This window comes from Haemorhous mexicanus, chromosome 19 (assembly GCF_027477595.1).
Source record: "Haemorhous mexicanus isolate bHaeMex1 chromosome 19, bHaeMex1.pri, whole genome shotgun sequence".
NCBI classification, from domain to species: Eukaryota; Metazoa; Chordata; class Aves; order Passeriformes; family Fringillidae; genus Haemorhous; species Haemorhous mexicanus.
In genome coordinates this window covers 752167-767985 of record NC_082359.1, presented here as the reverse complement: position 1 = coordinate 767985, position 15819 = coordinate 752167, and the positions used below count along the sequence as shown (strand labels likewise).

The 15819-nt window shown below is 58.5% G+C and overlaps 1 protein-coding gene across 1 annotated transcript in view; it reads right to left on the bottom strand.

The window, feature by feature from the left end:
- RTN4R (reticulon 4 receptor) overlaps nt 1–15588 on the bottom strand; it is an 88074-nt gene extending 72486 nt beyond the window's left edge. The window contains exon 1 of the mRNA XM_059863620.1: nt 15083–15588. Within this exon, the coding sequence (XP_059719603.1) occupies nt 15083–15104 (22 nt within the window). The 5' untranslated portion in view covers nt 15105–15588. The remainder of the gene's footprint in view (nt 1–15082) is intronic.
- Between the last annotated feature and the right edge of the window lie 231 nt (nt 15589–15819).

Here is a 15819-nt window from a genome sequence, read left to right as displayed (position 1 = left end):
GCAGGTCAGGGCTGCTCCCAGAACTCTCCCTGGAGGAGCCAGCTCCATGCTGGATCTTCCCCAGGAGCCAGGCACACACCACTGGTGCTTTTTCCCCCAGTGCCAGGCGATCCCAGCTTGGTGCACCCAGTGACATTTCCCAGGAAAAGAACAGCACAGTAAATGCAAAGGTTAAATTTGCATATTCCCTGTGCTGCTCCAGAGAGCCAGGCAGGCATCCAGCAGGAGCTGCTGCCAGCCTGGGGCACGGCAGCACGAGCAGCCTGTGCCAGCAGGGCTTAGGGGCCTGCTCAGGTGGCACCAGGCACCTTCCTGGGCAAGTGGGAAAGGGAAACAGCCTCAAGGTGCACACCAAGGGAGCTTCAGGTTGGAAATCAGGGACAATTTCTTCACTCAAAGGGTGGTCAGGCCCTGGAGCAGGCTGGAGTCAGCATCCCTGGAGGTGCTCAAAAAGTGAGCAGACATGGCACAGTTTGGTGGCCAGGGGTGTTGGTCAGAGGTTGGATTTGATGATCAGGGAGATCTTTTCCAGCCCTAATGATTCCATTTTTCTGTGACTCTCCACAGTGGCCTTTGGTCCTGGGAGGGAGCAAAGCAAAAGACCACAGGCAGTGGAGGGGACAGCACTGTGGCCCTGCCTCTGCAGAGCAGCCCAGGGCAGTGATGAGGAAACCAGCACCACCTCCTTGTCCCAGGGAGGGACAGCGTGGATGCACTTTGGGAAGGGCCATGGAGCCACCTCTGCATTTACTAACATAACATCTGCTCCAACGGTGTCCTTGGGACTGCAGCACTCCACTTTGTTTCATTGCTTTTGAATCATGTCCTTGACTTTCGTGTCCCTCCTGGGTGACAAACAAGCCATGGCCCGATCACCTTCATGAGCTGTGTGCCCATCCCACACTGATTTTCAGCCCTGTCCCATGACAGATTGTCTCCGTCATATTTTCTGAAAAATCCCCTTGCCCAGGATTTCTCTCCTGGGAAGCTGAGAAGCCTCAGAGAAAAAGGAAAACAATAATTACCTAATTGCTTCTCTTGTTTTGCTGCTTTGGAATGTGGTCTAGACATTGTTTGTCAAACTGGTCATTGTTTGATTGGTTTTATGTGAATTGTTTTAACTTAACGACCAATCATAGCCAGCTGTGTGGGACTCTGAGAAGTCAGTCACAGGTTTTTCCTTATTATCTTTTAGCATTCTGTCTGTATCCTTTCTCTCTTCTTTAGTATAGTTTAGTATAGCACAATATAATATAATATAATATAATATAATATAATATAATATAATATAATATAATATAATATAATATAATATAATATAATATAATATAATAATAAATTAACCTCCTAAGAACATGGAGTCCGATTCATTCATTCCTCCCAATGACAGGGGACCGAGAAAATACCACAACAGATCAAGGAGAGCCCCCGATGCAGCTGTCCCCATGCCCTGCCTGCTCCTCGTGTGTGTGCAGAGTGTCACACACCCAATCCCAGTGTCACACACGCAATCCCAGTGTCACACAGCCAGCCCCAGTGTCACACACCCAGATGTGTCACACACGCAATCCCAGTGTCACACACTCAGTCCCAGTGTCACACACCCAGCTGTGTCACACACGCAATCCCAGTGTCACACACCCAATCCCAGTGTCACACACCCAGCTGTGTCACACAGCTAGCCCCAGTGTCACACACCCAATCCCAGTGTCACACACTCAGTCCCAGTGTCACATACCCAGCCTGTGTCACACAGCTAGCCCCAGTGTCACACACCCAATCCCAGTGTCCCCCAGCCTGGCATGTCCCTGCTCTGTGACTTTGGCCCCTCCACGCTGGGTCCCACGGGCTGTGCTGGCCTGGCCAGGGGCTGTGCCCGTCCCTGCTCCTTGCAGGGCACCAGGGCAGCTGCTCTGGCAGGGTGGCCCCAGAGCTGGCTCGGGCTCTGTCCCAGGAGTTGTGGGTGCCCTGGCAATCCCTGCTCACTCCTGGTCCTTTCTGCACACCCAGGCAGGTTCTGGCTCCCAGCACGGTGACAATTCCCGTGCCATTGGAGCCCTGTCTCCGCCGTCCCTTGCCACCTCTGCCCATGCCAAGTGCTGGGCTCATGCCCTTCCCTCACGGATCTCTCTGGGTCAGAGAGCACAGCAAACACCAGCCCTGAGCAGGGAGGGCTCCCAGCGCTTTTTCAGCTGCAGCCCCTGGTTTAGAGCAGCTGCTGCAGTCCCTGCAGTGCCACAGGGCACCAGGTTACCCCTGGGGACATTCAGCCCAAGCAGGGGGCGTGGGGACAGGCAGGGGCACTCAGACCCTGCCCCTCCTCAGCAGGCAGACAGGCTGGGATAAGCTGGCAGGGATTTATTGGGAGGGCCTGGTGCTCTGGCACACACAGGGGAGGTGCCGGGGGGGCTGCTGACCCCTCTGTCACTAAATCATGGTCTGGACAGCAGGGCTGGCCCTCCCCCCTGTCCTGGTGACCCCAGGGCAAGCACAGCCCCAGTGCACACATCCCCCAGCCACAGAGGGGTGGAACACACCCAGACATCCCATGGAGCTTTAGGGGCTTTCACAGCAGTGCTCCCACCCCCAGCCTTAGGGGTGGCTTCAGGAGCAGGGCTGGGGCACAAATGTCACAGCAAGGGAGTCATGGGCTCACATGGGCCACGCTAAGGCCTTAATTTTAGGAGGAGAGGAGCAAGTTGGAACACTCAGAAACGCAGGTAAAATCAGCAGAGTCCCAACACTTCCAGAGGAGAGGGCTCAGCACCCAGGAGCTGCCTTGGGTGGCACCTAAAGCTGGGAGGGGGCAGAGCTGGAGCAGGCACAGGCTGAGCTGGGGGGTCCTCGTGACTATAAAAACAGGATCACAGAACCCTGGAATGGTTTGGATTGGGAGGGACCTAAAGCTCATCCAGTGCCATCCCTGCGATGGGCAGGGACACTTCCCCTGGCCCAGCTGTGTCTCAGTGCAAAGCACTCTGCACCTGCCCCAGGTGTCCCCAGGTTAAACTTTTCCAAGCTCCCAGTAAACCCAAGCTCCCCAGGAAATGGCCAAACACAGTGTTCTGAGGCAGACTCTGTCCCTGCAGCCCAGCTGGCCACCCCAAAGCTCAGGATTAGTTGTAAGCTTTGAGAAACTCCAGGAAAGCCAAAAATAAACACAGAGAAAGCAAAGCATTTCCCATGAAACACCATGGCCAAGGAAAGGCTCTCCTGGGCTGGCTCCCCAAGGCAGCTCAGGGTCATTTATGGTGCCACTGGTACAAATGTCTCTCCTTGGCTGGGCTGTCCCCTGGGGCTGCCTTCCAGCCTGGGAGAGAAGGGGGCAGGGACTGGACACGATGCCAGGCCAGCAGCACCCCCATCCCCTCCCAGAGCCCCTTCCCAGGGCTTTGGGACCACTCTGCACCCAGCAGAGGACACAGCCTCAGGAAAACAGGAGTAGTGGGAACAATGTTTAAACAACCACTGCCTGATCTCCAGGCCCCACACTGCCCTCAGTGCCTCAGCAGCAAAATTTGTGTCAGGGTAGAAGCTGAGTCTTGGTAAAAGCTTGGGAGAAATGGCTCCATGGGCCTGTGGGTGACATCAAACCCAAGGGTGTGGCCTTGGAGGTCACCTGAAGATGAAGCTGCACCCCTCGGCCAGGCTCTGCCTCCAAGCCCAGCTGGAGCCCCCTCTCACTTCACCCCTGATGTCAGAAATCAAGGTTCAAACCTGGAACATCAAACCTGGAACATCAAACCTGGAACATCAAACCTGGAAAATCGATCCTGCAGGGGCTGAGCCTGATCCTCCTGCCATACCAGGGAGGCTGGGGGGGAACAAACCCTTTGCTTCCCCCCCAGGAGGGCTAAAATCCATTTTGTGGCCTGAAATGGAGCCAGTCAAGTGGGGGATCCAGCAGCTCTGCCCAGGGCTGTGTAAATGGGGGGGAGCAGGGTGGGCTGAGAGTTGCAGCCCATGAACCCAGCCTGGGCAGCTGCCCCTGGATCCCTGGCAGTGCCCAAGGCCAGGCTGGACAGGGCTTGGAGCAGCCTGGGACACTGGAAGGTGTCCCTGCCATGGCAGAGGTGGCACTGGTGGGCTGCAGGGTCCCTCCCAAGCCATTCCATGTTTCTGTGGCTCCTGAGCTGCCCTGGCTGGCTGGCACATGGGCAGGGCACAGCAGCTCTGTGCCAGCAGGGCCAGTAGGAGCCCCCTGCCTGCCCACAGCTCCCAGCTGTGCCATGGGTGACAGGACAGGGACAGCAGGTAATGCTGCCTGCAGCAGTGACCCTGAGCAGCAAAGGGACCCTCAGCCTGGGGACATCCCTGTCCTGAGCCCTGGGGACAGCAGGGTCACTGCTGCCACTGCTGCCACTGCTGCTCTGCTCCCGTGCCAGCCGTGGCTGGTGGATGCAGAGCAGGTCCAACACCTGGTCCCCACGGCCCAGCAGTGTCCTACCACCATCACTGGGGTCAGTGCCACCACTTGGAGCTCAGCATCACCATCATTCACCCCTGCCCCACTCAGGACACACCAGGGACAACCTGAGGGAGGGAGAGAAGTGCCTGGAGTTCATAAACCAGCTTGTGCCAAAGAACCATCCTCTGCACTTGAGTGTGTGCTGGGCACAGCCCCAGAGTGCTCTCAGCACCCACCAGTGCCCCCCTCCACTCACTCCTGGCCATCCCAGCTCATTCCCCCCCCCAGCCCTGCTCATCCTTGGCCAGGGCTGCTCTCAATAATCAATAACAACTTTTGCCCAAACTGAGCCAAACCTTGACTGCCCAGGCATCCAGGAAGAGGAAAAAGCAGTGCCACAAATGCATGGCATGAGGTACATGGCAGGCACTGAGGGGTTGTGTTTGGGGCTGGAATTCCCCAGGCAGGCCTGAATTCAACATGTCTGTGAGGCAAAGGCAGGGTCCATCTGGTTCTGTCTTTACCTGGGTTAAAGGTGAATGGGGACAGAATTAAACAAATCAATTCAATTCAACCAGCAGAAGTTGTGCCAGGGATGGTTTTCCCCAAGAGGGTGCTGGCACTGCCCCGGCTCCCCAGGGAATGGGCTCAGCCCCAAGGCTGCCAGAGCTCCAGGAGCCTTTGGACAGCACTGCCCGGGATGCCCAGGGTGGGGTTGGTGGGGGGTCTAGGCAGGCCCGGGGCTGGATGATCCTGTGGGTCCTTCCAGCTCAGGATATTCTGGGATTCCATGCAACAAATGGCAGCAGGGGACCAAAGCAACCAGGCTTCATGGTGGCAATGTCCCCAGAGGTCCCAGCCCTGCAGGTGACAGGAGAGCCAGAGGAGCTGTCCCAGCTGAACTTTCAGGCAGAAGCGACCAAATCTCTTTCAGCCCTAGGACACTGAAGGTTCCCCCAGCCCCCAGAGCCATTTCCAGAGCAATTCCTGTCATCCCACAGCTGGATGTGCAGATGTTCAGGGCTGCAGATCATGACCAGGGCAGGGCAGCAGCAGGAAATGCCACACTCCTGGAAATCCAGAGCACCTCTGTGCTACCAGAGTGCTCTACTGCTGACAGCAAAAGGGGCCTGGAAAAGCAGGAGGGGAAAGAATCCTGTGTGGAAACTGCTGCTTCCTGCTGAGCTGGACAGAGGCAGAGCCAGAGAGTTCCTCTTCACCAGAAACAGCTCCAAAGGGCCCCTGCACCCCGGGCAGGGCTGCTCTGAGCAGCACAGAGAGCAGAGCTGGGCGCCACACACCAGACTGCAGCACTCCCCAACCCTGGGATCAAACTGGGATCCTGCCACAGGAACTTTCCCGGCACACGGGCTGCTCTCAGAAGGGAAAGGGACAGACAGCCCTCTAGTGTAAAGCCAATGCTAACCGTGTTTGCACGGCCTCAGAGCATTGATCAGGGCCAGAGCCCTCAGGATGTGTGCTTGGGAAGGCACCTGGGCACAGGGAGAGGGACAGCACAGCTCCCACTGCTCCTGAAATCATGCCAGTGCCCGAGGGATGTGCAATCCCAGAACCCCAGATTGGTTGTGTTGGAAGGGACATCAAAGCCCATCCAGAGCCACCCCTGCCATGGCAGGGACACCTCCCACTGTCCCAGGCTGCTCCCAGCCCCAATGTCCAGCCTGGCCTTGGCCACTGCCAGGGATCCAGGGGCAGCCACAGCTGCTCTGGGCACCCTTTGCCAGGGCCTGCTCACCCTCCCAGGGCAGAATCTTTCCTCATATCCAACCTAGACCCACTCTCTGTCAGTTTGGAGCCATTCCCAGTCTCCTGTCTCTCCAGATCCTTGTAGTGCAAGTCCCACAGGTCCTGGTGGCTCCCAGGTGACCATTTCTCTCTGCACAGACAAATCCCATGTTCCCAAACTCTGGATTTGCTCTGAGGCTTTCCAATGACCCCTCTGGACAGGGGAGAGTGTAGAGCTCTCCCAGCCTTACCCTAGCACCCCCAAAGGGCTTCTGAGAGCCCAGCTTGGCCAGCAGCTCATGGCACATCCCTGCAAGGCCCCCATGGGAGCAGGGGAAGCTGAGTTTGGGGGCTCCAAAGGTATTCTCCTTTCTCTCCCTCCCCTGTGCAGAAAGCCAGGCTGAGTTCCCCCTTCCCGGTACACGCGGCTGTGTTGTGCTCAGGGATTATTGTCCATGGCTCCCACCATCACTCACAGCCTTAAGAAAGAGGCACAATTAAAATCAATATTTAAAGTCATCAAACAAGCAGAGGGAGATTTGAGCAGCCCCACAATTTACGGTGACACAACAACCCAGGGTGCAGGGCTGTGCTGCAGCGCCGAGAGCGCACTTCTGCCCACAGTCTTCAAAATTTAATGAAAACTCACCAGTTTTAAACACTTCCCCAACTCCAGCTCGCAAAATCTGTCACTTTGATGTGAATGGTCCCAGTCTCAGACTAATCAGTCACTTTTACTTCCTCTTTAGTAGCTAAAGACGCAAATGAACTCCCTGCAAACCGCACAGCTCCGGGAGGAGAATTTAGCAGCCAGATGGTTCTTGCAAAAGATTGGTTTTTAAAAAAAAAATAAAAGTGAACCCGTTTCCCCCATGAGCAGCTCACGGGAGATGAGATGACACATCACAAGTGTGACATTAGAGCATCACTTCTGCCAAAGAAATGCCCCTTCCTAAAGCACCACGTAAATCACAATTATCACTAATAAGGGATCAATTAGTGCAAGGCACTGTAATTATCCCCTACACTCAGGGAAGAAAGGGAAGCATCACGCTGGAATGCAAACATCCCTTTGTTTCCAGCAGAAGGTGCAGCACGGAGAGAGAAAACAAAGCACGGAGCTCTGGAAAGGCACCAGGACTCCCAGAGCCAGGGAGGGAACGTGTCCAGCTCCAGCGGGACTGAGAAAAGCTGGGCTGGAAACTCCCATCCAGGCACTGAGCCTTCCTCTGCCGCTGGATCCCTCTGCTTCCCTGTGGAATTGCAGCTGCGGGCGGGATCAGAGCACAGCTGACAGCAAAGGCACTCAGACCACGGATCAAGGACAGAAATGCTGGACAAGGAGGTTTCTGGGAGTCGGTTCCAGTCAACAAGCACCTTGGGGCACAAGGGTTTGGATCTTCTCAGGATGCAGCTCCTGGAAGGAAGAAGGAGCTGATGTCCAGCCCTTGTTCTGGGCTGGCTGGGCTGGAACTCCACTGTCCCAGGTGCTCCAAGCCCTGTCCAGCCTGGCCTTGGGCACTGCCAGGGACCCACGGGCAGCCACAGCTGAGTGGGGCAAGAAGTGCAGGGAGTTCTGCTCCTGGGGCTCCAGCCCCTTCCCAGCTCCGTTCCCTGCCCTGGACACGCTCCAGCCCCTCCAGGTCTCTCCTGGCAGGAGGGTCCCAGAGCTGCCCCAGCACTGGAGGTGCCCCAGCAGTGCCAGCTCAGGGGACGGGCACTGTCCTGATCCTGCTGCCACCCCAGGGCTGCCACAGCCCAGGAAGACCAGAAGCCTATAGGATGTCATAGAACCAGAGAACCACAGAGTCCAGAGTGGGTTGGGTTGGGAGGGACCTTAAAGCCCACCCAGTGCCACCCCTGCCATGGCAGGGACACCTCCCACTGTCCCAGGCTGCTCCAAGCCTGGTCTTGGGCACTGCCAGGGATCCAGGGGCAGCCACAGCTGCTCTGGGCACCCTTTGCCAGGGCCTGCCCACCCTGCCAGGGAACAATTCCTGCCCAATATATGTCCTAGTATGTCCTACAGGATCAGGCAGAGGGAATTATGATGGTTGGGCTAGGCAAATAGAAGGTGAAGGGAGATTTAATTCCAGCCTCCAGCTACTCCAGGGCAGTTGAAAGGATGGCAGAGCAAAGCACACCTTTGTGTGGCCAGGTGACACCGCAAGGAGCCACTGCACCTTGGGAGTTTCAGTTAAGACATAAGGAAAAGCTTTTTCATCAGCTCCAGTACTGGGAAAGGCCAGCAAGGTTCCATCATTGGAGCTTTCCAAAGCTTGGACAGAGAAATCCACAGCAGAAACCCACAGCAGACCTGAGCTGAGGTGCAGTAGCCCCTCCTCCCAGCACCACAAGGGTTCTGGGATTTGGCCAGGTCTGTGTGTCCTCAGAGAGGCCCCTGTCCCTGCAGGGTGTCAGGAAAGGCTCCCAGCACAAGGAGCATCTGAGGACTGCAGAGCTGCAGGGAGCTCTGTTTAATTACCATTGATGTGGGCCCGGAGGCTGGCGGGGCTGGAACCAGGCCACATCAAACTGGCCAGGGGCTCCTTCCCCAGGAGCAGCCACACAGCAAAACAGGCACAGGACAGCTGTGTGCAAGGTCTGCTGCCACCCTGAGTGTCCCACTGCCACCCTGAGTGTCCTGCTGACACCTTGAGTGTCCCTGTTGCCACCTTGAATGTCCCTGCTGCCACCCTGAGTGTCCCACTGCCACCTTGAGTGTCCTGCTGCCACCCTGAGTGTCCTGCTGCCACCCTGAGTGTCCCTCCCATGGCACCTGGCTGTGACCCCTGCTTTTACCCCTCTTTGCTACCTCCCCAGCACCTGCTCTGACCTCACAGGGAGCCAGCACGAAATCCCCCATCGCTCCTGCCCCAGCCCTGCCACACCCAGGGACAGAGCCAGGTACCCCCAGGTCACCGGACATGGTGCTGCCCCAGGCCAGGTGAGAAAGGCTTGGGCTGCCAGACAGGCTGTGGAGGAGGACAGGGCATCTCCATCCTTGGGAAGACATCCATGCTGGACAGGACAAGCCCCTGAGCAGCCAGATCTGGCTTTGAAATCAGCTGTGCTTTGAGCCAGAGGTTCTTTAGATACCTCCAGATGTGCTCCAGGTGTATCCAGATTATAATATCCAAAATATTCCATTATTTCATGAAAGCAAATATTCTGAGCCTGGCTTGCCTGAGCCATGCAGACAGGACCCAACACTGCTCCATGAGAGTCATCAGGGTGATGCCTCACACTGCTGAGCTCTCCAGAAACTGAACTGAAAACCCCAGCATTGGAGTGTTTGTGTTTCTTTGTTTCCAGTCTCCTTGATGCTTTGCATGTGCTTGTGGAGTGTTTCTGCTTTCCTTGACAACCAGGGAGGATTCCAAATAAAACTCAAGTGCTTTGTTAATCTCCTGGTTCCAGGAGAGGGACAAAAAATGCTGTAAAATCTGTAGTGTGAAGGTTGGGAGGAAGGTGGGCCAGCCCAGAGACACAAACCTGCTGTGGATGCAGCAACAGCCCTCAAGAGATCATCAGTCTTGTCACCTGCCACTGTGGCATGGCTAAGGAGGTGATCAGTGACTGCTCAGCCTCCACACCTCAGCTCTGGGCTGAGTCTAAGCATATCCTGGGTCCCCTGGGACATAACTCAGCATCATCTCTGAGGACGGTGCTGGAAAAGCTGAGACTACATCACAGAAAGGCTCATTGACCTGGTCAAGGATACAAAGCAGGGCCAAGAGCAGACTCCAGAAGCCTTCTAGGAGCACTCCAAAAGCAAAGCAGGCAGGTCAGGGGCTGTACCACACCACAGATGTGCTCTGCCTGTGCCACACCACAGATGTGCTCTGCCCACAGCCCAAGGGAAGCAGCCATGTCACCTGCCCTGAGCCCACACACCCCTCTGAACACCATACAAAGGAGGAGCAGCACCCCCAGCCCCCCACTCCCCTGTGTCCCAGCAATGTCAGGCACACACAGCTCAGGCTGAGGTGAGTTTGCACATTTGAGCAAACTCTGCACTAATTCCTCCGGCACCTCTGCGCAAGCACGGCAGGATCCATCCTCAGCCTCTTTCAGCTGATTAAGACTTTTCAGTACAATTGTCCCCTTTTCCCTCAGCCTCTGGAAACCTCCAGGAGTTGCAGCCGCAGCAGGAAAGGGGAGGAGAAGGTGGGCTTTGTGTCTCATCAGCCTCACTCCTCCCTCCCACAGTGCTGGGTGTCTGTGATAGAGAAGCCCTGACACCCTGCTACTCACAAATCCCAGACAGATCCACCTGGCTCTGGGACACAGCACAGAGCTTCCCACGCGGCCAGGAGGGACAAGCCCTCCCAGAAAGTCCCAGGAGGGACAAGTTCTCCCAGAAAGTGGCAGCCCTTGCAGGCCCCAGGCTGGGCTGCTGCCCGTGACAGCCCCCCTGTGCAGTGGTGCAGGGTGCTCCTGTTCCACGGGGGCTGTGCCCCCTGCATAAAGAGAAAACCTCTTCAGGAACATCAAAAGAGGTGCCTGGCACTCGGAGATCTGTCTCACTGAAGGTGACAGCAGCAGAGAGCATTGCAAATCCAAGGGGAAGAGGACAAACACCTGGCAGGAGCGGCTCCTCCCTGGCCCCTGCAGGTGAATCCCGGCTGCAGCTGCCCCAGCAGGGCAGGGGCTCCAGCATGGCAGGGCCGAGCAGAAACCAGAGCTCAGCTCTGGGCACTCTGCCTCATCCTGCTCTGCGTGCAGCCTCGGGCTCAGGCCGTTTTCCTTCTCCTTGTGCATGCATCAGGGGGAAGGGAAGGGAAGGGAAGGGAAGGGAAGGGAAGGGAAGGGAAGGGAAGGGAAGGGAAGGGAAGGGAAGGGAAGGGAAGGGAAGGGAAGGGAAGGGAAGGGAAGGGAAGGGAAGGGAAGGGAAGGGAAGGGAAGGGAAGGGAAGGGAAGGGAAGGGAAGGGAAGGGAAGGGAAGGGAAGGGAAGGGAAGGGAAGGGAAGGGAAGGGAAGGGAAGGGAAGGGAAGGGAAGGGAAGGGAAGGGAAGGGAAGGGAAGGGAAGGGAAGGGAAGGGAAGGGAAGGGAAGGGAAGGGAAGGGAAGGGAAGGGAAGGGAAGGGAAGGGAAGGGAAGGGAAGGGAAGGGAAGGGAAGGGAAGGGAAGGGAAGGGAAGGGAAGGGAAGGGAAGGGAAGGGAAGGGAAGGGAAGGGAAGGGAAGGGAAGGGAAGGGAAGGGAAGGGAAGGGAAGGGAAGGGAAGGGAAGGGAAGGGAAGGGAAGGGAAGGGAAGGGAAGGGAAGGGAAGGGAAGGGAAGGGAAGGGAAGGGAAGGGAAGGGAAGGGAAGGGAAGGGAAGGGAAGGGAAGGGAAGGGAAGGGAAGGGAAGGGAAGGGAAGGGAAGGGAAGGGAAGGGAAGGGAAGGGAAGGGAAGGGAAGGGAAGGGAAGGGAAGGGAAGGTAAGGTTTGGGAAGGGAAGGTTTGGGAAGGGAAGGTTTGGGAAGGGAAGGTTTGGGAAGGGAAGGTTTGGGAAGGGAAGGTTTGGGAAGGGAAGGTTTGGGAAGGGAAGGTTTGGGAAGGGAAGGGAAGGGAAGGGAAGGGAAGGGAAGGGAAGGGAAGGGAAGGGAAGGGAAGGGAAGGGAAGGGAAGGGAAGGGAAGGGAAGGGAAGGGAAGGGAAGGGAAGGGAAGGGAAGGGAAGGGAAGGGAAGGGAAGGGAAGGGAAGGGAAGGGAAGGGAAGGGAAGGGAAGGGAAGGGAAGGGAAGGGAAGGGAAGGGAAGGGAAGGGAAGGGAAGGGAAGGGAAGGGAAGGGAAGGGAAGGGAAGGGAAGGGAAGGGAAGGGAAGGGAAGGGAAGGGAAGGGAAGGGAAGGGAAGGGAAGGGATCCCAGTGCCCTCAGGCAGCAGGGCTGTGCTGGGCTGGGCAGGGTTGTACCTGCAGCGATGCAGCAGCCTCGGGCATCCTCCCCTGCCCTGTCCCCAGCTCACAGGCTCCTTGCTGCTTCTGAGATGAAAAATGTGGAAAATTCTCATCTATGCTGCTTCTGGTTGTTCCTTTGGAAAGCTGAGGCCCAAGTCGTTGTTGGGGTCAGAAGAAGATTACACAGGGCCTGTGGCAGCAGGCACAGCCTGGCACAGGGAATGTGGCATCTCGGCTGGGCATCCCCATGGCCCTTGCCAGCTTCCAGCTCCACAGGATGAGTGGATGGAGCAAGAGCCACTCTCCTGCCCTTGCATTCCAGACCCTGGAGCAGGGCAGAGCAGAGAGAGATGCTGTGTGACAAATGTCCCTTTGCTCTTTCCCACCAGCCACTCCCTCTCCTTCCCACTCCTTTATGGACACACCAGGCTCCCGGGAGGTTTTCCCAAGCCAAGCCTGGAGCTCCTGAGCTCCTGAGTTTGGCATTGAGAGAATTCATGAGGGGCCTGGCTGGTTCAGCACGTGCTGCCCACAGCCCTCCACACTTCCTCACTGCTTCTCATTAACTCCTCCTCTGGCCCAGCTTTGTCTAGGAAAACATCCCAGATCCAGCAGGAAACAACGATGTCTGCACCAGTTCAACGCCCAGGCACCAAGTGGTGCAATAGCACCTCTACCTTTTTGCCCTAAAATTCCTCTTTAAGCACATTCCTCCTTAGAAAACCTCTCCAAACACAGCCTTTGATGGGCCCATGGAATACCGGTCTGAGGTCTGTGCCGGGGGCTGGGAAAGGAGGGACAAAGCCCAGAAAATGCAGCGGGCCCTTGATAAAAAATTTACATTATAAAGACAGGAAATACAGAATAATGCAATGAATGGTGTCTTCTCTCAAGAGGAAAAAAAGATCTGCTCTCACATCTGTGATGTCGATGTAGGTTCTCATATTACAGGGGTTTGTATTCGGGTTAAAAAAAAAAAGGAATAAGCATAGAAAGCCCTTTTTCAGTAAAAATGAATCGTGTTAATAAGGCAGCAAGTGCTGAGAACAGGGAAAGCTCTGCCTGTCCAACCGCCCCTGGTGGCTATTTCTGGCTTACAAGGCACTTGAAGCATCCTGGCAGCCCACAGTGGGAAATGTAGTCCAGATCCAGCAGGATGGACACTCAGCTAAACAGAATCCCCCAGGTTCCTCAGGACTTTCCAGCCAAACCTGCCAGCAAGCCAGCCTCTCACAGGAGCAATTCATAAACTGCAGCAAAAAACCAAACAATTCAAACCCAAACTCCTCCAAGCCTTGATCTATAAATAAAGCCGTTGTAAGAGAGTTTTTATATTTCATTATCCCCTGTGTTGTTCCACACGATGCTGGCGGCAGCCGGGAGTGTCAGTGCGTGGGGAGAGCAGCGCTGCAGCAGCAGCGGGGATGGAGCGCAGGGGATCGGGGCACACCCAGCACCTGCACGGCTCTGCCGGCACCGCGGGTGACAAAGAGCCCCGGGCACAGGCCGGCACCGGCTGAGCAGGGCACCGAGCCCTGGGCTCGGATCGATGGCAGCCCTTGCGCCCCGGCAAATGGAGGTTCGGCTGTCAGCATCCCCTCCGGGCCCGGGGAGAAGCTGGTAGCCGAGCCTGCTCCCGAGGTGTTCCCCAAACAGGAATAAATTGGCCATTTCACATTTCAGTTCGACACAAAGCCTCTCGAGGAGGCAGTGTGCGGTGTGGATCACAGCTTGGATGTGTCCTTTGATCGTCACAAATAAATCAGCCAGAGTGCCCTCCAAAATAGAAAGGAAATGAGAATTATATCTGTGTCGTTGACGGGAACGGGAAGCGAGCTGGAGACGGCACAGCCGGGAGCAGAGTCAGAGCGGGCAGAGGCTCAGCATGCCCAAACCTCCCCTGGCCAGCGCCCGGCCAGCCCGGGAGCTCCCACGATGGGCTGATCCCTCCCGTTCAAAACTGCAATCCGTGAGCTGGCTTCCCAGCGAGCACACCTGGGCGGCACAAGCTTCTCGAGCGGGCTGAGCCCAGCAGCGAGTGTCCCTCCGGAGCTGGGGCCGCTGCCCGGTGCCCCCGGAGCCCCCGCAAGCGATCACGGCACGGCAGGATCGGGGGGGTCCGGAAGCCGCCGCAGCCCCCTGCCCCAGCCCCAGCCCGCGCACGGGGCGGGGAAGCAAAGGTTATCGCCAAAGTGCATGGAAAAGGTTCAGGCAGAGTCCGGCCGTACCAGGCTGCGAGCTCCGCACCTCTCTCCCGGCGCTGCGAGCGAGTGGAAAGGGGGTCCAGCCCCGCACCCCCAGCCCTTCCCAGCCTCTGGCTCCCGAACACGAAGCGGCGGGACTCTAAGGGAGGGCTCTGCGGGGAGCCCCACCGCACCCCGGGACCCGCTGTCCCTGCGGGGCCCCCCGACCCTCCGGGAACTTCCCCGTCCGGAGGTTCCGCGAGCGGAAAGGGCTCGGGGAGCGGGGCCGGGGCTCCTCCAGCGGCCGGGCTGCGAGCGGGGGAAGCCGGGCTGCCCCATCCCCTCTCCCGCCTGTCCCGGCCCCTCCGCCGCGGGATGCGGGATGCGGGCTGGGGACACGCTTTCCCCGGAGGCACCAACTTCGCCCGGTCACCCCAAGGCCGATCTGAGCCAAGCCAGGCTGGGCGGGGGCTGGAGGGGGCTTAGCCCGCTGCTCTCCCTCCACCCCGCTGCTCCCTTTCCACCATCCCTCTGTCCTCCTTCCATCCCGCTGCCGTGCTCCGCGGCTGGAGCCGAGCCGTGCCCGGTCCTCGCTCCCCCTCTGGCCTCGCCTCCACTCCGCTCCCGCAGCCGCGGCGCTCCCGCTCCCCCCGCGCCCTCCCCGCCGCCTCTCCCGGCCCCAGCTCCCGGCCCGGCCCCCGGCCCCTCTTCTCCTCGTGGGACCTTGGCCGCTCCCGAAGACCCCAGGGGGGAAAAAAAAGTTGCGGCGAGGGAAGTTCCCGGCGCCGGGCGAAGTTGGGGCCGCGGCCGCCGTGCCCTGCCCGGGGGAGCCGCGGCGGCGGAGGGAGACCGGGGCGCACCTACCTTCAGCTATCGCCCTCTTCATCTTAGGGGTCGGGGAAGGCACGTCTGGAGGCGCAAAGTGGAGCGGCAGCAGTACAATCCCTGGGAAAGCGGGGCAGATCCCGGAGCCAAACTTCAGCCCGAGCGGGGAGCGGCGGCGCACGGGGAGGGGGGGGCGCTCCCGGTGCCCTCGCTCATCGGGGGAATGAGCAGCCCCCGAGCTGGAGTCAGCATCCAGGCGAGGCTCCCCCTCCCTGCCTCGCCTCGCCTCGCCTCGCCTCGCCTGCCTCCTCCTCCTCCCTCCGCCCGCCCGCCGCACGCACGGGGCCGAGGCTGCGGCGGATCCCGCGGCGGGGAGCGGAGCCGGCTGCGCTGTATCCCGGGAGCGAGCGGCGAGCGAGCGGGGATGGAGAGGCGATGAATGTTTTATGGGATCATGTGGTTTGACGTGAGAGGAATCAGCCTAGATCGGATTTACTGGCTGGAGGAGTGAGCGGGAGGACGAGGGAGCCGGGCACGGGCTGGCGAGGGGAGGAGGGGCCGCTCCGACGGCGGCGGCTCCGCGGCGGAGCCCCCGCGGTGCGCGGCCGCGGCCCGGGCAGGGCTGCGCGGGGCCGGGAGCCTCATTCCTGGAGGAGAGGTGCCACCTAAAGGAAGCGGCGGAGAGGGACGCCCGGGCGGCGGCGGGCACCGGGCCCGCTCCCTCCTCCCCACCTCCCGCCGCAGCCGCGCCCGCACCGCCCCGGGGACCGCGGGGC